The sequence below is a fragment of the Ovis aries genome, chromosome 7, assembly GCF_016772045.2.
Source record: "Ovis aries strain OAR_USU_Benz2616 breed Rambouillet chromosome 7, ARS-UI_Ramb_v3.0, whole genome shotgun sequence".
NCBI lineage: Eukaryota > Metazoa > Chordata > Mammalia > Artiodactyla > Bovidae > Ovis > Ovis aries.
This window is the reverse complement of record NC_056060.1, coordinates 38337457-38361932: the sequence shown is the minus strand read 5'-3', so window position 1 is coordinate 38361932 and position 24476 is coordinate 38337457. Positions and strand designations below refer to the sequence as shown.

The 24476-nt window shown below is 35.1% G+C and overlaps 1 protein-coding gene across 1 annotated transcript in view; it reads left to right on the top strand.

Annotated features, from left to right (window-relative positions):
* The window catches only part of MDGA2 (MAM domain containing glycosylphosphatidylinositol anchor 2), a 925916-nt gene that overhangs the window by 688625 nt on the left and 212815 nt on the right, over positions 1-24476 (top strand). Inside the window, exon 8 of the mRNA XM_042252298.2 lies at positions 2745-3038. Within this exon, the coding sequence (XP_042108232.1) occupies positions 2745-3038 (294 nt within the window). The remainder of the gene's footprint in view (positions 1-2744; positions 3039-24476) is intronic.

The window sequence follows — 24476 nt, the reverse complement described above, 5'->3', positions numbered from 1 at the left end:
ATTTTTATTTTTTTTAGTTTTTTATTTTTTAAATTTTAAAATCTTTAATTCTTACATGCATTCCCAAACATGATCCCTCCTCCCACCTCCCTCCCCATAACATCTTTCTGGGTCATCCCCATGCACCAGCCCCAAGCATGCTGCATCCTGCGTCAGACATAGACTGGCGATTCAATTCACATGATAGTATACATGTTAGAATGTCATTCTCCCAAATCATCCCACCCTCTCCAATTTTAAATAACACTCCATTAAATAATCTATCAATGTATAACTTATTTTCATTTATTTTGTACAAATGTAAAATAATTTGGACATTTGTTTTGCCATATGTGGGAATTATTCTAGTATTTTTATATAGAGAGAGATTTAAGGCAGATATATAAGATGCAGTATAGAAAGATAAGGTAATTTGTAGCATATGTGTTACATACTCCGTCACATTTCTACCTAGACTGTTTTATTGTCCCTGAGATGCCAGCCAAGAGATAAGCAGGGAAAACTGTTCCAGTTTGTCCATAGGAACAAAGTAATTATGAGCAAAAGGAGAGGAGTCCAGTGCTAACTTGTTGTTCCTTTGAAACACCATAGTTTGCTAAAGCCTGCTTCAGGGTTCATATCTCTACATCAGCTACCTGCTATCAATTTGCCTCAGTTTTAATTCTGCTCAAATCAAAATATTTATCTTCTCTTATTCTCAGTTTTCTCATTTGTTAAATTTTAATATTAAACATTTGATTCAAGGATGGTCATGAGAATTCATGAAAATGTAAAATTCCCAACTATGCCAGGTACACAATAGGAGCATAATTAATGTCAAATGTTGAGGTTATTGCTGTTATTCTGTATCCTTTCTCATGGAGGGTGAATAAATATTTCAGCTTTTTTTTTTATCCTATTGTTACAAGGTGATGCTTGTTTAGTATTGTTATCATTCTCTGGTGGTTCATTTCAAAAAGAACAAATTATTTAGGTACATTATTTAGTGGTTTATATTTACAAGAGTAAATGATTTAATCATATAGGTTTTTTTTAATGCAGCCATATTTAAACGTGTTTTTGTTAATGCCATTTCCTAGAATGTATATATATTTCAAGAAGATAGTGGTAAACGTTTCATGTTTTCTGATTTCTAAGATGCTGTGCGTGGTTAAATAGTTTTTTAAACTAGAAGTAAATGAAAGAATTAAATGGAAAAGTAGTCATGAAGATATTTAAACAGCAAAATAATTAATTCTGATATCACTTTGTAAATTTTGTTTTCTGTATGTATAAGAAAACAGTTCAACATGAGTAGAAAAATATATTAAAGGTTAAATGTGTTTGTTTTGTTCCTGAGCACTGGAGCACAGTAATGCTAGAAGGGCAAATAAAATTTTTGCCTTTTTGTTCATATGCAGTATTACCTCCAAAGGGGAAAATGTATGACATTTTCACAAGGATAGAATTATGTGTATGTTTCTGGTTATTCTTATTCTGCCATTCTAATTTAGCCCATGCTTTTCTTACAGATCCTCTATTGTATAAATACTTTTGAATTCATATACATTTGTATGAGAAGTAAAAGTCTTCCAGTGGAACAGGAGATACCTTTTAAAAAAATTTTTTAAAATTCATTGAATAATATTTCCCTTTTATTAGTTCATGTTTTCAAGTGTGGTAAAGTTAACTTCCTATAAAATCAATCTAGTACTTCTCTGATGGTCTAGTGGCTAAGAATCTGCACTCCCAGTACAGGAGACCTGGGTTTGATTCCTGGTCGCAGAACTAAGATCCCACATATTGCAACTATAAGCCCGGACACCACAACTACTGAAGCCAGGCACCACAACTAGAGAAGCCTCCGCAACACGATAAAGACCCAGCACAGCCAAAATAAATAATACAGTTTTTAAAAATCAACCTAATTTTCTAATAAATATCTTTGGCAACATCAGAAATTAGCTTTACTTGAGAAAATTACATTCTTATATTATTGAAATATATTTTTCAAAACTCACTTGAAATACATTTTATAGAAATAGTGGCAATGTCATGACAACCTATTTACAACGATCTCAAAATGTGTTCAAGGCAAATCGTATGAAATTCAAATGTCAAAAAATATTAAAAATCGAAAAGAATGATACATTCAGTTGTCAGAGTATGCCATTGTAATCCATTGTTCCATTTCATTTTCTCAGGGGAGAGAACAAAATCTAAACCTTAGCAGTTTGGTCAGTTTCTAAATCAGTTTTTCAGAGCTTTGGATTTTATATCAGAGGTTCTTCTTTTTCCCCTTCCTATTGCATTTACTGTACCTGCTAAGTCTATAATATCTCTTATCCCTTTCTTATAGCATCCTTGGGTAAGAGATAATGGCCTAAGAAGCAGAAGACTGAAAAACTTAATCTTACCTTAGCAAGTAGGATCACTCTTTTGTGAAATGCAGATGTTAAAGACCCAGTTAATGGTTGATAATGGCCAGTCATGGAGTAGATTGTTCTTCTGTTGATCATTTGCATTCCAGTTTAATGCTTATTTATCTTGCTAATGTTCGAAGTCCTCATTTGAGAACATGAAAACAATTTAGAATTACTTAAATGAGGGTATGTGCCACTTATCCCAAGGTCTCTGTAATTTTTGTCATCTGAATTGTCACACTTCTTCAACCAGCAGAAATTGTTTCCTTATGATTTTCTGTGTTTGAATATGCTTTACCAGTATATACTAACCTTGAAAAATTTTCTTTTTCCCATTTCAAGTTCCACCCAATCTGACTGTTCCGCAGGAAAAATCACCTTTGGTCACCAGAGAAGGAGACACAATAGAACTGCAGTGTCAAGTAACTGGAAAACCTAAACCCATCATCCTTTGGTCTAGAGCGGATAAAGAAGTCGCAATGCCTGACGGGAGTATGCAGATGGAGAGTTATGATGGAACACTGAGGATTGTGAATGTGTCTAGGGAAATGTCAGGAATGTACCGATGTCAGACCAGCCAGTATAATGGATTTAATGTGAAACCGAGAGAAGCCTTGGTGCAGCTCATCGTGCAGTGTGAGTACATTTTTTTCTATGTATTTCTATTGGGGGGGAGAAGGGAAGAAAATTGGGTAATTTTTGGAGTTGGATTAGGAATCAATATTTCTACATTATTGCTACCCAATTTAAACTATAATTTCCCTAAGTCTGCCTATTATTTGAGCTAATACACACTAATGGAAAAGAATTGTATTAGTATGTGTGTGATGATTATGATGGTGTTATGTCATTGGTTAAGGCCAAAGAATCAACAAGCCTAATGGTTAAAAACTGGCTGTGTGCAATGAAGCAAAATGGAAATTGGAAGTAATTGCTAATTCAGATTATAATATTCTTTTGTTTTCACTGTTTATGTTTCTGCTTCAGCAATTGCCTGTCCTTTGCCCAAATTATTCACCTATTTCAGGGTGTCCTTTGCTTAAATTGTGGAGACCTAATCATTGCAATGCTATGTTTGCTATCTGAAATTGTAAGAGTAAATTACATAATTGTAGTAATATTGAGATAATTCAGGCAGATATTAGGTGCTGATTTTTTGCTTTACTTTCCTAACAGATAATTATTTAACTCTGAGAGCTGAAAATGATAGATTTTTAACTATTTTCATTGAAAGGGCTAACAAAAAATGCAGACATAGTGTGCTTTGTATTTGCTTTTAGTGTGAAAATGCCTAAACTCATGAAATTAAGAAATTTAACAATGTTACTGGTGTTGGGTTATTAGAGAATGATGCCCTGGAATTTGGATAGCAGGTGGTGTGGGTAATACTGAAGAGAAGAAGCAAGCTAAGTACAATCTGTTTAAACTCCAGGAATGTTGCTGTAAAATTTAGTTGAAGTATTATTTATTATTTACATGGTGGCAAAATCTTTAAGAAAAAGAATGAATTGGAAGTAACTATACACTTTAATAAGCAATGATGTTCTTTTCTTTTGTGGTTCTTTTCTAACACAGAAAATAGAAATCAGTCCAAAATATCTATTTTTATATTAGTCATAAAGATGTTGGAAGATTGAATTATCTTAATTTAAATTTGGAAAGATAGTTGAAATATGGAAGGATTATGTTTGCAACAGATAACAACACACATGTTTATGTATGAGGACTGTGAGTGTGAGTAATGGGAGGAGAAAGGGTCTGGCTGCTGTTTAACCCTTTCCTGTCCCTATACTTTAGAAACTCAGGTTTCAGTGTGCTGTTTGTTCTGTGGATAAGCAAACTTATACTTGTCAAGTATCTTACTAGTTTTATCTGTAAAGAATGCAGCTCTTAAATGGTAAGTTCCATTCCACAGTTGAATGTTACCTTTTTTTTCTCACTGGCCTTTATACTCATGATAATAAGCTCATAGGGTAGGAGGTTCATGTGAAAACAAGTTTCAGAAAGAAAAACAAAATTTTAAAGAATCTCCTCAATTCTCCAATAAATAAGAGACATTCTTAGGTAATCAGGATGTGGATACAGTTTGGAGTACTTCATTCTTGTTAGTAATCACAAGAATATGTTTTTCCTCTGGAACTATGCAGGAAGTTTCAATGTTCCTAAAGCTATTGGGCAATTCATTTTCACTCTACTGAAATCTCTCTGTGGAAGCTGTGACACAAATAGAAGCGGTGGAACCCATTGGCTCTAGGGAATTTTGAATTAAAGTTTCAAGAGCCAGAATCTTTAATCTCCATAGAATATACTAACCTCTAGGATTCCTTTCATGACCTAATTTCCCCCGTTTTTGCTTCCTAATAGATTTCAGATATAATAAGTTCAGCACCAGATCTTAAAATTCAATCCTGTTAATATCAGATGAAGATAATACGGGCAAAGTTGTCTCTAGTGTCACAAGGATGTAATTGACTAAAAGACATCAATAGACATAGGTAGGCAAAGCCAAATTCATTTAATGCGCAGGAAAAGATTTGCATCCCAAGGTGACTTTGCAGAGCAGAAGGTTTAATCTAACAACACTTCCTCTTAGAGGCAAGTTCCCCAGCCTACCAGGAAACAAGGCTGAGTGCCAGCAGTCTGGCCAGTTGCTGGTGAGAATGCCCTAATGTCTTTCAAAAAGCTCTCTTTCATGTATTCCCAACTCTTTTGAAGACTCTGGTTATGTGTCTGAGCATCTGCCAGTTACAAATAACTGGTAACAACTCCAGAAGACTTAACTACTTAAGGCTTATTCCTGTAAAACTAGTCATGCAGAAATCTTGATAACATTTTAAAATGATAAACATTTTAACTTTTATGGTGATCTCTTAAAAGAATGAAAATAATATGGTATTTGTGCTTAATTGGGATAGCTGTGCCAAGGTGCTAATAATTCATATAGAATATAAAATGTTATTTCATATAGTTTATATATCAGATATCCATTTGATATATAAAGCTATAGTTTATGCATTTTGTATTCTCAGCATAATATATTTTATGTTATAGCTAATCAAATGCATTGAGTAAATATAACAAATGAATGTATATATACATATATGGAATATATTTATATATATATAAATATATATATGTATATATATATGGAATATATTTTTATATATAAATATATATATGTGTATATATATATATCTTACTTCTTGTATAATTTGTTCTTCATTAGTTAGGGTTCAGGAATATCTGATGACTAGCCACATAACAGTTTGACAGCTGAAAATGTCCAAGTGTATGAAGGGAGGAGATGTCAAATACTCTAACTTGTACCTAACACATTTTTCAGGATGCGAACTCTACACTTTAGTTTATTAAGATCTCCTTTCCTAAAATATATTACACTGACAAGTTCTATGACAGTCTTATTTTGCACACACACAATATGTATATATATACATAAAATATATAAATATAAACATATATTTATATATAATTGTATATATTGTGTATATTGTTTTGAAACCTGAAAGAATGAAAAATAGATGGTCATCGTAGATAGAAAAACACACAAAAATGTGACTCTTGAGAGTCCCTTGGACTGCAAGGAGATCCAACCAGTCCATTCTGAAGGAGATCAGCCCTGGGATTTCTTTGGAAGGAATGATGCTAAAGCTGAAACTCCAGTACTTTGGCCACCTCATGCAAAGAGTTGACTAATTGGAAAAGACTTTGATGCTGGGAGGGATTGGGGACAGGAGAAGAAGGGGATGGCAGAGGATGAGATGGCTGAATGGCATCACTGACTCGATGGATGTGAGTCTGAGTGAACTCCGGGAGTTGTTGATGAACAGGGAGGCCTGGCGTGTTGCGATTCATGGGGTTGCAAAGAGTCGGACACGACTGAGTGACTGAACTGAACTGAAAGCATATTTTCCCTTGTTAAGTTTTAGTTGTGTCCAATTAAACAATAACCAATCAAAAGAATTAAAGAATTAATTGAATTAGTAATTGATGAGCAGAGGTAGTAAGGCCTAAGTATAAATAGTATAATTGTTTTCATATTGCATAAAAAATGAAACAGTCCACTTAGCTTAATGTTCTAAATCTTCAAATGAGATTTGTTCTTAGCCAATGTGTTAAAATTATACAGTAGTCATTTATTAAAACTTTTTAAATTATTTACTATCCCCAGTTAATTTGCTTCTTCTTAAAATGTGTGGATAGTGATTTAGGAAGTGACAGAAGCCTAGAGGTATTTTACACCATTCTATGTCCTATTAAGAGTAGCTTAATCACCATAATGAAATGGTTTAAATTATTAAATTTTTGTTCACAGTGCTCATTCTTGAAAGCTGATGCCTATTTTATAATATTTTTAATTTCTACAATAGCAAGTTAGGACAAATGATATAGACTGGAATGAGAAGTTTCAAATATAAGGCCTTGAAAAATAGTGGTTTAAAATTCATCTAAATTTCTAAAAATGCTAGATGAAATTACAGCATATATTATATAGTTTTTAATAACAGATGTTTAAATATTCAGCCACTATTTAATTTCATTCACATTTTTTGAAAATATGTAATAATTCTTTTAAGTTGTTTATATTTATTTGAAGCAGTATTAGAATAGATCATTGAAAATAAAAATGTTGCATAGGTTAATTGGTTCATTATTTAAAAATTATAGTATGCCTGAGCCTATTGAACAAAATTAGAGCACTTGCCTAAACATAGTAGCAGTAGAGTGATTTTTACATTTATCCAGTAAAATAATGATCATTTAAATAGTAATTAAGTGAAAATGTCATTGGAAGAATATATTCAAATACTTACATTAAATGAAGATGTCCAGTTATGCCTATGGTCCTCTAAAAGAAATTATTGCTCTTTGAAGTGTACATATGTATACTATATACTGTTATTTTAATTTCATAAACTATAGCATTTTATTTTTAATAAAAGCCAAACTTTAAATGGTTTAATCTCAAAGCACTGGTAAAATCTTTCAGTGAAGTAAGAAATCTTTTAGTGAAGAAATATATTTCAATGTATTTTGAGATATATTTTCTTGAAAATCAAGTGAAGAAGATATATACTACATTGGATGTCAGTTTTAACCAAAGCTTTATTATATGTAGGCACCTACAATTAAAGATATTTCTTTTATAAGATATAAAGTACACACGAAAACTTCAAAACTGACAAGTGTTAAAATGTATTAAGTAACCATCTTTCAGCTATCTTCAAATGTGATTCCATGCTCCCTTTACTTACAATTTCTGTTTTCCAAATGAAGGAAAACTGTGAAAGAAAACAATCAGAGCTATTGAAAGACCCATGTTCCTTATCTATTTCCAAAGCAAGACCAGATTGTATGAAGAGGAGGGAACCATAGATTAAAGCCATTATCGCTTACTCTTTTACTCAAGAAGCTTATTGAAGAGTGCATGTTTATTTCTTTCAATCAAATGAATATTCAACCAAAGCAGAATATCATGGACCCTATAAAGATAAGGAAAATTAAAGACAGATTGGAATGCATGTAACAGATATGCTGACTATTGTCAGATGAATTACTGAGTAATTTTCTACAGTGTTGAGATATACAGAGTAACTGAATTGAACAAATATAATGATAGCATATTGAAAAGCAGAGACATTACTTTGCCAACTAAGGTCCATCTAGTCAAGGCTATGGTTTTTCCAGTGGTCATGTATGGATGTGAGAGTTGGACTGTGAAGAAGGCTGAGCACTAAAGAATTGATGCTTTTGAACTGTGGTGTTGGAGAAGACTCTTGAGAGTCCCTCAGACTTCAAGGAGATCCAACCAGTCCATTCTAAAGGAGATCAGTCCTGGGATTTCTTTGAAAGGAATGATGCTAAAGCTGAAACTCCAGTACTTTGGCCACCTCATGTGAAGAGCTGACTCATTGGAAAAGACTGTGATGCTGGGAGGGATGGGGGGCAGGAGGAGAAGGGGACAACAGAGGATGAGATGGCTGGATGGCATCACGGACTCAATGGACGTGTGTCTGAGTGAACTCTGGGAGTTGGTGATGGACAGGGAGGCCTGGCGTGCTGCGATTCATGGGGTCGCAAAGAGTCGGACACAACTGAGTGACTGAACTGAACTGAACTGAACTGCTTTTTGGTTTATTTTAAAACTATGTTGACTAAAATGATCTAAATATTATATGAGAGACAAAGTACTGATTAAAGAGGAAACAAGGAGGCAGTTAGCCATATTCACACAGGGAGATGTTCAAGGCTATACAAGGGAATTTATAAGTAAATGGACAATAATTTTACTTAAGAGAACAACAATATGCCTTCTAACATAACCTGGAATGCTCTACTTATTCAGATGTATTCTTATTTTCATCTTAATTCTTCCCATCTCTTCTCAGCCTCATAGACATGGTAATTCAATGATGCCTCTATCGTAGACTTCTATACCCCCATTCTCCTCCTCCCACCAGTTCTTCAACTCTTCAGCCATTTAAGTCCTGCCTCAGTCTTCCCCCTTTAGTAAGCCCCTTAGTTACTGAGAAGGGCCCTCCTTGATAGCCCTGCGGACCCTCGTGTTTAGTATGCACAATTTAGAACTTCAAAGTGAAACTGCTTTTTGAACATGCATATTAGATGGCAACAACAACAACATTAGAAGATATACTTCTTTCAAAATCACTGGCTATTATTTCACTGTTGGTGTTGTTCAGTCACTAAGTTGTGTCTAACTCTTTGCAAACCCATGGACTGCAGCACTCCATGCTCCTTTGCCCTTCACTATGTCTCGGAGTTTACTCAAATTGATGTCCATTGAGTCAGTGATGCTATCTAGCCATTTCACTGTTGACTTCATCAAAACCCTCTGTACTATTTCTTATAGAGTGAGTTGGAACAACACAAAAAGTCCTTCTCATGGATTTATTTCTTTCACCAGTCTGACTTGATTCTAAAAGACTTAGTTTACTCTCACAAAATAAATTTACACTCAAAAGTTGAAGACAAACCCTTAAGGTTATTCAAAAGAGTATATCAGAAACAGAAATGGTAAGTTCAAGTTTCTTTTCTCAACATTTTAGGTAACGACAGCAAAACAGTGTACAACCACTGCCCCTGTATGAATGATGACTTTGAAGAGAGTATTCATTTAAAGAATTTTCTTTGACCCACAGAATCATAGCTTTTATTCCTTCCAATGCCTGGTACAGGCCATAGACTGTAGAGTCAGACATGACTAAGCACGCACACGCCCACACCCGGTGTTATTAAAAGATAAACTGAGGCATGTTGAAAATTTTAAGCAAGCTCTTAAACTCATATTTGAGCAGAAATTGATTCTGATCCACCAGCACCAAACTGGAAGTGATTAGGAGGGCTCCATAGACAGGAGCTTGTGGCGACACATATAGAAAATGTAAAAACAAAGTAAGCAAGTTATTGACTGGCTATCGTTTAAAGCCTCCCTGATAGCTGAGTTGGTTAAGAATCCACCAGAAATGCCAGAGACCCCCATTCAATTCCTCGGTTGGGAAAATCCGAGAAGGGAAAGGCTACCCACTCCGTTATTCTGGCTAGAGAATTCCATGGACAGTATAGTCCATGGGGGTTGCAAAGAGTTAGACACAACTGAGTCACTTTTACTTTCAAAGTTTCAAGCCTGGTTATCTGTTTGTGACTGGTCATCTTTAGATTTCAGTTTTGTAAACTTGATCCTTTCATAGGCTTTGATTTTGGTTTGCTTACCCCTCAGTCAAATGGCCTCCTTGTTTAATGAGTTTAACATTATATGTTTATGGCCCATGGACAATATCTTAATATCTCTGAGCTTTAGTTTTCTATTTCCAAGAAAAGAAAAACATTTTCCGTTTTCAATTAACATTTATTTGAAATAACTTTGCAAAGCTCCTAGAATATTGCTCACCAGGCAGTACAAAATAGAAATTATGATTATCATTTTAATGTATCAGTTCTGAAATGTTTTAATGTAAACTATCCAGTGTCTTAGTGCAAATTATTCCTCCTCTACCTTACTATTTCCTGTTTCCTTCTCTAAAGACCCTTCGATCCATTCCTACTAAAACTTAAGGTCTTTGTGGGCCAAAGCAGCTCTTACATTTCTAGCATGAGAGCAGATGTAAAATTAGTAGATTCTTGATTAACTGATCCATTTCCAGGATCTCTGTACTTGAGATAAGGTTAAAGCTAAAACTTTAGTAATAAGAAATGTAAAATTTTATCTTCTCAAGTGAATGTAGGTTGGCGAAAATATTTACATTTACCAAGAAAATAATATTTTAATCATTTACTTTTCATATTTTAACATGAATGATTATTAAATGGAACTAAGAATTTATTACACTCAGTTCCTTTATTTGAATTAAGTGGCCATATTTGTTTTTCTGATGTTTGCAGAAGTTATTAAAAGCATTAATCAATTAAACCTTGAGGCAGTGTTAATATTTTGAGAATATTAATATTTGTGCTATTTTCTCCCATCTTAGCTTCTGCATCCCCAAGTAGTTAAGATCTTATCTTTAAAAAGAAGAAACTATAGCCTTATATGATAGTGTTCAATTTAAACTGTATAAAATAAACTCTAAAATTTTTATATCATGTCAATATGTCATATAAGTATACTTCACCTCATTTCCCAGAAGATTTAATGAGAAATTATAATGGAGCTGCCTTGAGAAAAAACATTTGTTTAAAGATTTTATTTTTATATTTCTCGTGAATATTTGAAAATTAAAAGTCCCAAGTGGACATGATATTTTACAGAGTCTTTATGATGAATTTACTTTAGCTGAACTAAGATCATGGCATCTGGTCCCATCACTTCATGGCAAATAGATGGAGAAACAGTGGAAACAGTGGCAGACTTTATTTATTTTTATTTTTGAGGGGGGCTCCAAAATCACTGCAGATGGTAACTGCAGCCATGAAATGAAAAGATGCTTGCTCCTTAGAAGAAAATCTATGACCAACCTAGACAGCATATTAAAAAGCAGAGACATTACTTTGTCAACAAAAGTTCATCTAGTCAAAGCTATGGTTTTTCCAGTAGTTATGTATGAATGTGAGTTGGACTATAAAGAAAGCTGTGTGCCAAAGAATTGGTGCTTTTGAACTGTGGTGCCGGAGAAAACTCTTGAGAGTCCCTTGGACTGCAAGGAGATTCAACCAGTCCATCCTGAAGGTGATCAGTCCTGAATGTTTACTGGAAGGACTGATGCTAAAGCTGAAACTCCAATACATTGTCCACCTGATGCGAAGAGCTGACTCGTTGGAAAAGACCCTGATGCTGGGAAAAGATAGAAGGTGGGAAGAGAAGGGGACGACAGAGGATAAGATGGTTGGTTGGCATCACCAACTCAATGGACATGAGTTTGAGTGAACTCCGGGAGTTGGTGATGTTCAGGGAAGCCTGGCGTGCTGCAGTCCATGGTGTCACAAAGAGTTGGACACGACTGAGCAACTGAACTGAACTGAACTGCTCCTGCCATCCTGGGCTATCTTCTTGCTTCCTTGTTCTCACTCTTTCAGAGACAGCGATAGGGTATTTAATCTAAGGAAACTGTCAAAGAAAATGGAAATTCTCATTCTAAAGTGAAAGTTGCTCAGTCATGTCCCACTCTTTGAGTCCCCATGCACTGTAGCCTGCCAGGCTTCTCTGTCCATGGAATTCTCTAGGCCAGAATACTGGAGTGGGTAGCCCTTCCCTTCTCCGGAGGATCTTCCCAGCCCAGGTCTCCCGCATTGCAGGTGGATTCTTTAACCTCCCATTCTAAAGAGCTTCTCAACGCAGAACACTGACAAGATGTCTTCATTGAACTGTGGAGCACAGATCACCTGGAAAGATGATCATTTCCTCAAGTATATGGATCTTGTAAAGAAAATAAGCACTTTTTTTTTTTTCCTGGTGCCATCTCTGCTTCTATCTTAATGTAGAATACAGCCATAGTTTAATATTTAGGGGAAAAAAAACCTTTCATTAAAAGTTTTATTTTCAGCATCTATGTGAAGAAGTGAGATGGGAACCAGCCAGTTTTAACAGTATAGTTAAAAGTATTGACAACTTAACTCAGGCAAGTATTTGTTGACTGATGTTGTCAGTAAAGTACTTCTGGCCACTCCTGTTATGCAGATATGAATTCAAATAGATGATTGTAGTATTACAACCATAATACTGAAAAGATGGTTTTGTCTCTTGAAAGCCTTCATATATGTGATTAAATGTGGTTAAATGTTGTTTGAATGAAGGTTTACGTTGGCCCTCTCCCTGGGATATTTTCTTATCCTTCTCCCTTCCTCACTTTATGAAAATACATCCTCTAAGAGAAGTAAACATAAACATGTTTGTAAATATATGTGTGTAACTACAAGAATCCCATGAAAATAAAAAGATAATAATAATAAATAAATCACACACAGAGTTTTATAATAATATATTCCATGAACATGCTTGTGACTTGATCAGTTTATTTTATAAATATACCTGCCATGAAACATTTCGTGCAAAGGAAAATATAAAGTGTGCAAAAGACATGAGTTTCTGGTTAGGAAAAACAGCATAAGCACCTTAGAAGTTAGGTAACAGTATAAGAAATTGGATGATAGAAAGGCACTTCAGTCAGTACATGGAACCAATTAGGATATGAGGAATCAAAGGCTGATATTGTCACAGGAAGACATGACTTCCTATCACTTCAGCAAGAGAGATGCATTTACCAATAATGTTTAATCCACTTATGGACATTGTTCATACAGAATTTTAGCTTATGTGCTAGCAATTTTTCTTTAGGTATTATCAATTGTTTGATTCAATGTCATATTTTAATATTTAACACCAGCCAAAGAGTGTTGCATATATTATATTAATGGAGATTATATTATATTATGTGAATAACTTTTAACCTAGTAGTGAACTGTCCTATTGTATAACCTACCAGAGGGTCTTCTTACTTTCAACTACATACAAACTCAACTCATGGGTTTACTATAGACACATATTGACTCAAATACACTTTTGCAGATATAAGACAGGAACCACAGCTTGCCAGCATGTCCACCTGTCCCCACTTCTGGGGACACTTGAAAATTGTCAACAAATTTTGATTGTCATAATTAGAAGAGGAATGCCACTGGCATCTAATATATAGGTCTTGTTAATTTTAGACTGTTTGGAGGGTTCCCTGGCGTCTAATCTTTTGGTACAGTAGCACAGCCCTCCCTCATATCATGACAATAAAATGTATCTCTAGACCTTGCCAGATGTCTTCTGTACCCATCAGGTATACTTAATTATACTAGGCATAATTAAAATTATACACATCAGGTATGCTTGTGATGGGCAAAATTGTACCCAAAGGGGTATAAATTATACCCATTGAGAACCTCTGCCTAGATGATGGCTTGTGTATAAGGAGCCAAGATCTCTGTAATTTGGAGACGGGGACTCTGGCAGAATTCTCTGCCCCACGGGAACCAATGTCTCTTGTAACAAATCTATAGGTACAACATCCAAAGTCCCCAAAGTCAGAAGAGTCACCAGCTACACTAAGCTCTAATGTACGTCTAATCTTATCAGATATTAACGTTTCTCTCAATCCAGAAACAACTTAATACAGAAATGTTGCTTAAAAACATAGATGGCATTCTTCCCTTGTCATGGAGATCAGAGCTAGAACTTTAAAAGACGGTCAGAGTCTCATGCAGTAGGGAATTTTTTTTTTTTTTCAAATGCATCTGTTACACATTTTTGGTAATTCTTTTGCTTTAGTGTTTTTCTTCATTTGGTCATAATAATTGCTGTTGTATAAATTATGAAAGTATGTTTCCAATATACCTTACTTTTTGTCTCTTAACTTGCTATTTGTCTCATTTCCTATTTTACTGCTGTGCTTATGTTCTTTCTTTGCTGGACTTTCAGCAGGTATCTGGGTTTGGGAGGCAGTAGCTGTATTTCATTCTTGTATCATTTTGATCATCTTATGAGTTTCTTTCTTCTGGCAAATGAGTATTTCCTTGAAGCTTTAAGGATTCTAGTAGGCAAAAGAAAAAATCCTTCAACAGGAAACTTTGAAACGTAAACTGACCACGCATTGTGAATTTGAAAGACATTCTCTGTTGATTTCACACTTATTAGAATTATTTTAAAATTGGAAATTACTTTCTTTTTAATTACAGAGTATTTCCAAAAGGAAAGGAGTCAAATAATGATCTTGAAAATTGGTCAATATGTGGAATTTGTTCTTTAATATCGTTTCTCAATAAATTAAGTGAAAGTATTTTTTCTTGAGAAGGATAATTATGTAGCATGAGTACTTAAATTTAAGAGCGATTTAAATATGCAGAATTAATCAGGGGAAGAAAATGTTCAAAAATAAACAGGAAATAGAAAAACATTTAAGAAAAATGGGACAGTATTTCTTCAGTTCAGTTTACTTCAGTTGCTTAGTCATGTCCAACTCTTCACAACCTGCAGCACGTCAGGCCTCCCTGTCCATCACCAACTTGGGAGTTTACTCAGACTCATGTCCATTGAGACGGTGATGCCATCCAACCATCTCATCCTCTGTCGTCCCCTTCTCCTCTCGCCTTCAATCTTTCCCAGCATCAGGGTCTTTTCAAATGAGTTGGCTCTTCGCATCAGGTGGCCAAAGTATTGGAGTTTCAGCTTCATCAGTCCTTCCAATGAACATTCAGGACTGATTTCCTTTAGGATGGACTAATTGGATCTCCTTGCAGTCCAAGGGACTCTCAAGAGTCTTCTCCAGCAGCACAGTTCAAAAGCATCAATTCTTCGGCGCTCAGCTTTCTTTATAGTCCAACTCTCACATCCATACATGACTACTGGAAAAACCATAGCCTTGACTAGACAGAACTTCGCTGACAAAGTAGTGTCTCTGCTTTTTAATATGCTGTCTAGGTTGGTCATAACTTTTCTTCCAAGTTGTTTCCTAGCATTTAGTTATTTGTATTAAAATGTATGGTTGAAGTGGTAGAAATAATCTGATTTCTTCAGCTGTTCTGAGTTTCTGTTGGTGTCAATATGTTCCCTATTGATCCTTGTGTTTGAAGTATATGTTCTTAAATGTAAGCTAACTGCTTTGTGTATAACATAAGATACAACATAAGATAAAGTATAACACTTTACTGCTCAGTGAAAGTGAATGTTGCTCAGTTGTGTCCAACTCTTTGCGACCCCATGGACTATATCGTCCATGGAATTCTCCAGGCCAGAATACTGGAGTGGGTAGCCATCCCCTTCCCCAGGGGATCTCCCCAAGCCAGGTATCAAACCTAGGTCTCCCACATTGCAGCCTGATTCTTTACCAGCTGAGCCACCAGGGAAGCCCAAGAATACTGGGGTGCATAGCCTATCCCTTCTCCCGTGGATCTTCTTGACTCATGAATTGAACCTGGGTCTCCTGCATAACAGGCAGAGCCTTTATCAGCTCAGCTACCAGGGAAGCCCTACAGTCCAGTTAAAAATAGAAGTAATTTAACTATATGAGGTTTCTGCTTGATGTGCTTACTTGAAACCATAAGATACAAATGTATAAACTGATTGATCACATGTAAATAGATACAGATGCATTTTATGAAAATATTTAGAGAGATATAAATACATATAATGTATATCAATCTGAATTGGTGTAGGCTCCTTAAAGAGGGCATATTTATTGAGTGAGCACTCGTTACTGTTTTTTCTTCTTTGTCTTTTATGATGTTGAGATGCTAGTTCTGGTTTTACCTTCAAGTTGTGTCTTTATTAGGGCTTCCCTGGTAGCTCAGCTGATAAAGAATCTGCCTGCAATGCGGGAGATTTGGGTTCAATCCTTGGGTTGGGAAGATCACCTGGAGAAAGGAAAGGCTGACCACTCCAGTATTCTGGCCTGGAGAATTCTATGGACTGTATAATCCATGGGGTTGCAAACAGTCAGATAAGACTAAGCAACTTTCACTGAGTCTTTACTGCTATTTATCTTTCTTTCCCCAAATTAGGTTTTGGTCTCATATTATTCTTCTGCTCTGTGCTCTCTCACTTGGCAACCTAATGATTTAAACTATCATTGCTACGCAGATCTTCCTCCATGTATATCTGAGACATTCAGCCAGCTTCTGTGAAATTTCAGTTTTGTCTCCTAATGAATTCTAAAATTTAATGTGACTAAAATAAGTTTATAATTATTTCCCTTTATTGTTTTTCTCCTCTTGAACTCCCTGTCCCACCTTAAAGGATGTCTCTCCTCCTTGTTCGAGTCACTTATCGATGGAGTAGTGCTTTCTCTCCCAATGTGCAGCCTGCTCTATCCTTGCAGAAGCCCCCCCAGCCATGAGGAGCAGAGGCTGCCTCCTGGATTTGAGGCCTCAGTGCTGTGGAGACCTAAGTGATCACCATACCCAACTCCCTCATGCTGGCACCCTGCTCCTCATCCCAAGAATGGTTACCAGCTGCCTCCAGACAGCCTAGAACCTCCTGTTAGTGGTTTCAGATCATGTGGGAGGATCCTGTGAATGGTGGGTGGGCTACTGCTGTTCCTCCTGAATCCTGGTTTTGAACTAGAGCTTGCCCAGTGAACTGGAGACCTATGACGTATGACTGCTGATGGGGGGCAGCAGCTGCTGATGTGAGGACCAGCTCCGTGGAGTGTCTCCATGCCCCTTCTTCCCTGCTGCTGGCCTCAGCTCTCCTCATGTGTCCAGATGTGCGGACTGAGCCACAGGGAGTGCTGCCTCCCACCCAAGGGAAAAAAAAAATAGAGTCACTATTTGAATTTCCCTTTTATTAAATATGCCTTTGAAAATTAGAATATTGGATTCTGAAATTAGACGATTTAAGTTGTAGCTTTGCTATTTTAAACATCATTTCTCTCAATATTTGTTCTTTTTAAATACCTATCATGAGAGAGATTTATTTTCATTCATTATGTCATAGGTCTATCCAAGGATTAAATTAGAGGATGTTTGATATGTGTTTAGCCCAATGTTTGACACACAGATGCATGCATGCATGCTCAGTTGCTTCAGTCGTATCCGATTCCTTGCAAACTTATGAACTGTATTCCGCCAGGCTTCTCTGTCCATGGGATTCTCCAGGCAAGAATACTGGAATGGACTGCCATGCCCTTCCCCAAGGAATCTTCCCAATCCAGGGATCGAACCTGCATCTTCTGTGTCTCCTGCATTGCAGGCAGGTTCTTTACCACAGAGCTATGAGGGAAGCCACCTGACTCATAGATAGTACTAAATGTGAGCTGTCGTGTCTCAAACATTCTCTGAATTCATCCCAGTCTCTCCAGTCCCACTGTCATTTACCAAAGGAGGCCCTTTTATCTCCTGCAAGAAATCCTACTACTTTCCCCCATCTCTGATCTTCCCTTTCCCTTCAGAACATTTCTATCAGATGAATGTTGCTTTAGGAGCAGAAACATTTTCAGATGAAAATAACAGAAAGTTCTTGTCTGTTATGGGCAATAAAGTGTAGTGGATTCCAGGAGCTTAAATATTACCTTCTTCTCAACCATCAGCTCAGTTCTCCATGTGTTTGGGTTATTTAGTGGTTCTCATTATTTCCAGCTGTACCTAAAAAAACAGACAAACAAACTTGCCCCTTTTTCCTCTCATCAAAGATTAACTCCAATGGGCCATGATTTTGTTGGCCTGAATAACCAAGCCAAATTCATGCAAAAGCATAAATGCAGGCATTCTTTTTTCTTTCTCTGTTTGAAAGCTCTATATGACTACTCATTGCCTGTGATTCAAAATTCAGACTCTTAAATTGGAAAACATGATCCTTCACCATATTCCGGTCAGGGTGAACAGTTCATTACCCTGTGTACTTTTGAACTTGCTATTGCTTGTAATTCAATTTCCTTTGTCACAAATATTCTTAAGAGTCACCTCTGTGAACTCACTCTTTACCACCTTCAAAACAGCATTCAAATATCTTGTCTCTAATGGTAACCTCTGAAACCTCCAGCTAGGTGTAATCTTTTTATGCTCTAGATCTGACCTTTTTTCTGTTCTTAGTAATGCCAACCTTGTAACTACTAATTGATAGATAAATTGATATAGATACAGATATGTGTGATATGAATCTGATCTATATCTATCTATGCATGTCTCTGTTCTCCCTTTTTCTGTCTCTTTCTCATTAAAGTAAAGCTCTTCCCTTCATGAATCGTAATTGCTTCTTCTAAAAGAACCTAGATCAGTAACTGTATTACTTAATAACTATTTGAAATATGTACTTCTGGCTTTAGCTGTTTTTCAGTTATAATTTTGTTAATGAAAATGTTACACTACACATAGTTTTTACCTGAACTGTGAATATGGGTACACACTAGAATAGGGGAGAAATAGACTATAAATTGTAGGATAGATTCTGAATCTGTCACTGGGTTCTAATTCTAGCGGTGACATTTTAAATTGTATTAGTCTTGCCTTAGTCTTTGCCACTAATTTCTTTATGCAAGTGAAGAACTTAGTAAGGTGATCTCTTAGTATTCTTGAAGTTTCAAATTGTTAACAATAAGCCATTATAATTAATGTTTGTATTACAGAAAACACATATTCTAGTAACCATTTCAGGAGTCTCCTAGAAACTACATACTTGAATTAAAAAGAAGATACATGGATGAAAACATTGCATCACATAAGTAGTCAGGGTTAAAATAACCCAAATGTCTATTCTAATTAAAAGATGAGGGTAAAGATAAAAGAAAAGATAAATTAGGAGACGAGAGGCACCTATAATTTCACATGCTTGGTTCTTTTGCATCTCTTGCATTAGAGAAAATGCAACACATTTGAAATCTTACTGAAAAGGTATTCCTGGTACATTTATGACAACATTTCAGTGCCTGATAAATTAAAAAATATGTATATATATATATATATATATATGTATATATAAAAGGTGTTGTCTTGTGAATTTTACCTGAACCTTTCCCCTTGCCTTAATTTTGATTAACTTCATTTTATAGCAGTGATCACTATGTATAATAGGACATATGTGCTAGTCTAAGCATTGTATGTGCAGATATGTTACTTTGCAATTATTTATTTTTAAAGAATATAAATATATTGTCCAGTATCTTCTTAAAAAAATAGCACCAGAACATGTCAAGTACCTAATTTTAAAATTAGATCAGCTGTTTTCTTTAGCAAGTGTATCTTTTTTGAGAAGTTCCTGAGTCTTTTTAACAGAGTGAGCAATCTGTTTTTAAAAAAGTTTTGCTTCTAATACTTTAAATATTAATACATCAGTTCATTTGGGTTAAAAAAAACCAGAAACCTAATTTGTTCAGGATACATGCTGTATTTGTCTAGATTTGAAAAATATGTTAATTGAAGTGACCATTTTGACTTTGGGCTACATCCAAAGTAACATGTAGTAAGTCATGTGACAATACCACAAGAGATGTGTTAAGTTTCCTCCAATAGTCGTGGGAAAATATAATTATTTTCTTAGGTACCTTTGGAAGAATTTTACCTTCCGAAAGTCTGACTGTGTGTCTGTCTCTTCCCTCCCCCAACCCTTGCCATATTGCCATATTCTCTCCCCCTGCATACATACATACACACTTTTATGTGATTATAATTTAAGCTTGTAGCTCCTTGTTTGAAGATGGAACATATCTTGCCACTGTCTGTTTTAAATGATCAGACTGGTATATTTTAGAATTCTACACAAGAAATTATTGATCTTTACCTTTCTGCCTACTTCTGAAGATGAGCACCAAGCCATCCCATGTTATGGAGTACAAATGATCCTAATTTGTAACTTGATCATAATTCTTGGATTTTGACATTGATGACTGAATAAACAAGTGTTTCTTTTTTAAAATTAATTTATTTTAATTGGAGGCTAATTACAATATTGTAGTGGTTTTTGCCATACATTGAATTGAATCAGCCGTGAGCATATATGTGTCCCCCATCCTGAGCCCCCCTCCCACTTCCCTCCAAATCTCATCCCTCAGAGTTGTCCCAGTGCACCCAGTGGCACAGCTTTGAGTACTGTGTTTCATGCATTGAACTTGGACTGGTGCTCTATTTCACATATGGTAATATACATGTTTCAATGCTATTCTCTCAAGTCATCCCACCCTCGCCTTCTCCCACAGAGTCCAAAAGTCTGTTCTTTATATCTGTGTCTCTTGCTGTCTCAGATATGGGGTAATCATTACCATCTTTCTAAATTCCATGTATATGCTTTAATATGCTGTATTGGTGTTTTTCTTTCTGACTTAGTTCACTCTCTATAATAGGCACCAGTTCCATCTACCTCGTTAGAACTGATTCAGATGCTTTCTTTTTAATAGCTAAGTAATATTCCATTGTGTGTATGTACCACAACTTTCTTATCCATTTGTTTGCCGATGGACATCTAGGTTGCTTCCATGTCCTGGCTATTGTAAACAGCGTTGCAATGAATGTTGGGGTACACGTGTCTCTTTCAATTCTGGTTTCCTTGGTGTGTATGCCCAGCAGTGGGATTGCTGGGTTGTATGGTAGGTCTATTTCCATTTTTTTTAAAGGAATCTCCACATTGTCCTCCATAGTGGCTATACTAGTTTGCATTTCCACCAACAGTGTAAGAGGGTTCCCTTTTCTCTGCACCCTCTCCAGCATTTATTGTTTGTTGACTTTGGGATAGCAGCCATTCTGACCAGCCTGAGATGGCACCTCATTGTGTAAACCAGTGTTTCTTAAGAATCTTATTTGGTCATATAGCCCCAACTCTGGGCTGCAATAATTTTTTGCATATTTTGCATTTTAATTAGTTCATATACAGAATTTCTTAACACTGATGTGCTTATTCATATGGTTGTTAGATTCCCTTAAATGAAAAAACACAAATAGATTTGATAATCTGAATACGCATGCTCTTTGTTGACACTAGATCTCAAAATATCAGTGCTTTGAATTTTCAGCTTTAATGTTGAGTGGGGGCCTGAAAAGTTGGAGTCAGTCTCTCCATAAAATTCAAATAAAGATTTGTTATTCACCTGAAAATACTAAAATTGATAGGAATAGAAATGTATATTCTTTCCCTTTTAGCAATAGTAAGTTACATAAATTTAGTGTAGATGAGATGCTAGTTTTTGAAAGTGTCTCATCTCTTTTTTCTAGTAAATAATTTCACTTTATTTTGAATATAAAATGTTGATAGCTTCAAATCTCTTTATACATTGTTAAAACAAAAATAACAAAGTAACAGTAACAATGAACTACATTAAAAATTGAAGCCAAATTACAAAAGAACATTTACTTGCAGTATGTTTTTTATGCCTCACCGTGATTGTTTTGTATACTTCCACTTTTGTCTGTTTTTCTCAAAACAGTGACCGTTCTTCCTACATTATAAACTCAAACATTGGCATTGTCTTGACTCCTGGCTTAGTTATGTTTAATTAATTGCTAAATGTTTCATTCTTTTCCAAAGTAATGAAACTTTTTCTTCTTTCCATGTTAATGGATACTTAAATGGGAAAGCTTTAATATAATTCAATGAATATTTACTGATAACCTATCAATTTTTGTTTCATGATAAGGATAATTTTCAAATCAGAAAGAAAAGTAGTGTGTATGCAGGTAGAAGAATACTGTAATGTAAAATCAAACAGATACTTTGAACATAAGATATGTAATAGGTACCATATGATTAAAGAAGAGGTGGTTGAGGTAACTAATTATGCTTTGTCCTGACAGCCATATTGCAGTACATATTTTTGCATTAAATTTCACCAATAATGATAGGTATGAATGTATAAAAGTTTTATTTCAGTCCTGTTACTTCATTTTGATTCTCTCAACATAAACTTTATAAAGTGGCTGGAGCCCTACAGTTACTTATGAGATGTTTCCTAGCCTGCTTCTCTAATATTTCTGAGAATTTCTGGGGTTCTAAATTCTGTGAATCTCTCAATCTGAATTCCTCCTATGTTCTCAGCTTTCCCCTCATCATCATCCCTCCCTTAGCAAATTATAATTTTCCTCTCACATAATTTAATTTATTGGACATAATCTCCCTTCATGATTTCCCTAAAGTAGTCTTAATCTAAGGTCAAGAGGCAAAACAGATTACTGAAGCTTTCCAGAAACTGGGGGATAGAGTAGAATGAGTTATCAGAGTTCCTAGATAATCGTCATTAACATTTCCTTCTGTAAGCAATCACTCTGTGGTTGCTATTTCCTTAATTCCCTTCTAAGTGCCATCTTTACATCCTAACCCGGAGACATCAATAATAGGCACAACTCATATATATCTTACTTATTATGCATAGCAATTTAATTCTTTTCATGGTGGTGCCCTCCTATTTAGACTGTTCTATGTAGACTAGTAAAAGATATATATATATATATAAAGCCAGTTACCCCAGAAAAAGGCATTTCCACAGAACATAGTTATTTGGGGCTTTAAAACAGTACATTTTTTACTTTCCTTCTCTGTGCGGCATGTGAATATATGTTTCTGTGTGTTTGTCTGTATATGTTTGTGTGTGTGCGTAAGCCTATGTCTATAGAAAAACATATCAAAGATAGAGCAGGAAGAATGCACTAGGAAAAGAAGAAAGTGACAACTACCACAAGCAATGAATACAAAATTCAATATAGTGACAGAAAAGGATAATACCAAAGCAAATGCCCACACTTTGCTTGGGGGTCCTCTTTAACAACTTGGCAGCATGTAGGTCCTACTTCATGCATTGTGTTTTAAATATCACTATAAACAACACTGAAATTTAAAGCAACACAGGATGGTAGTGTTAATCTATTTATGCAAAATCTTTCCCTTAAAATTTGAAGCATATATTTCCCACATATTGGAACATGAAAGTAGGGCTTATCTCTCTAATAAATGAAAACAAAAGAAGAAAATTAAGAATTTATTTTTCAGCTTTATGTGGAATTTTAAAACCATTTCCTTAAGGAATCATATGAATATGTTCTTCTGCCTTCTTTTGTCAACTTCACCATTTCATGTCCTCTGATTCCATTTTAGATTGAAATCTTTTCACACCTTTTCCCTCATAAATGTTGAATTTCATGTGTGTATATAAATTTGAGAACTCTGAATTTAGGGTTTGGTTAAATCCTGAGATTCTGTCATGTTTCTCTGGGCTTTTCAGTTCTCTCTTCTTGTGTTTGTATTTCTTTCCCAGCTGGGCATAATATAGAATTAGAATGTATTTTATTATATATTTTCCTACTTGATTTAAAATATTGATTAATGGGATATTTTTCAAAAAGAATACAAGAATAAAAATTTATTCCTTTTCTTTGTATGAGCCTAGAATAATTCTTTTTGACCCCTTGGATGGTGGCTTTTACTGCAACTAGATTTTCCTAACTCAATCAAAAATGAAACCTGTCTATATGGGTAGCAAGTGAGCATGAAGTCAGGAAAATGTTTTCCTTTGATAAGCTTGAAAAGTCAATTTCAAGGATAAACTGCCTTGATAAAAGTGAATCAGGGTAGATAAACACAAATGGAAACCAGGAGAAATAGAGACATACATAGATATACGATATCTACTTTTCCTAAATAAGAAAGGTTGTAACATAAAATACAGGTACTTTGCAACATGGAAACATTCTTTTAAATAAGGAATAAACAGGAAAAATGTATAGAATGTGGAAGAAAATGATTTAAAAAAACTACTAAGAAAGGGAAATATGAAAGTATTTTAGACAAGTATTTTGGAAGCACTTATCTATGAGTTATATAAAATCTGAATAATTTCTATTAATTTTGAACATATCCTAGGTGTATTAATACATAAATCAGAAGTTTAGATTCATGCTTTCATATTTACAAAAAATGATGATACAGCTTCATTTCAAAAGCAAAGAATCAGACACAACAGAAGTGACAGCATGCACACACACACACACTTACACACACTGCACACGTTAGCTATATTCACAATGAGTTTCTTTGGTAAGACAGTTTCCCAAGCTCTAAACAGCATTATTGCAGATTCCAAATTAACTGAATGATAATGAGAGTTTTAGGCTCTATTTCTTTTTCCAATGGAAATTTTAAAATATATG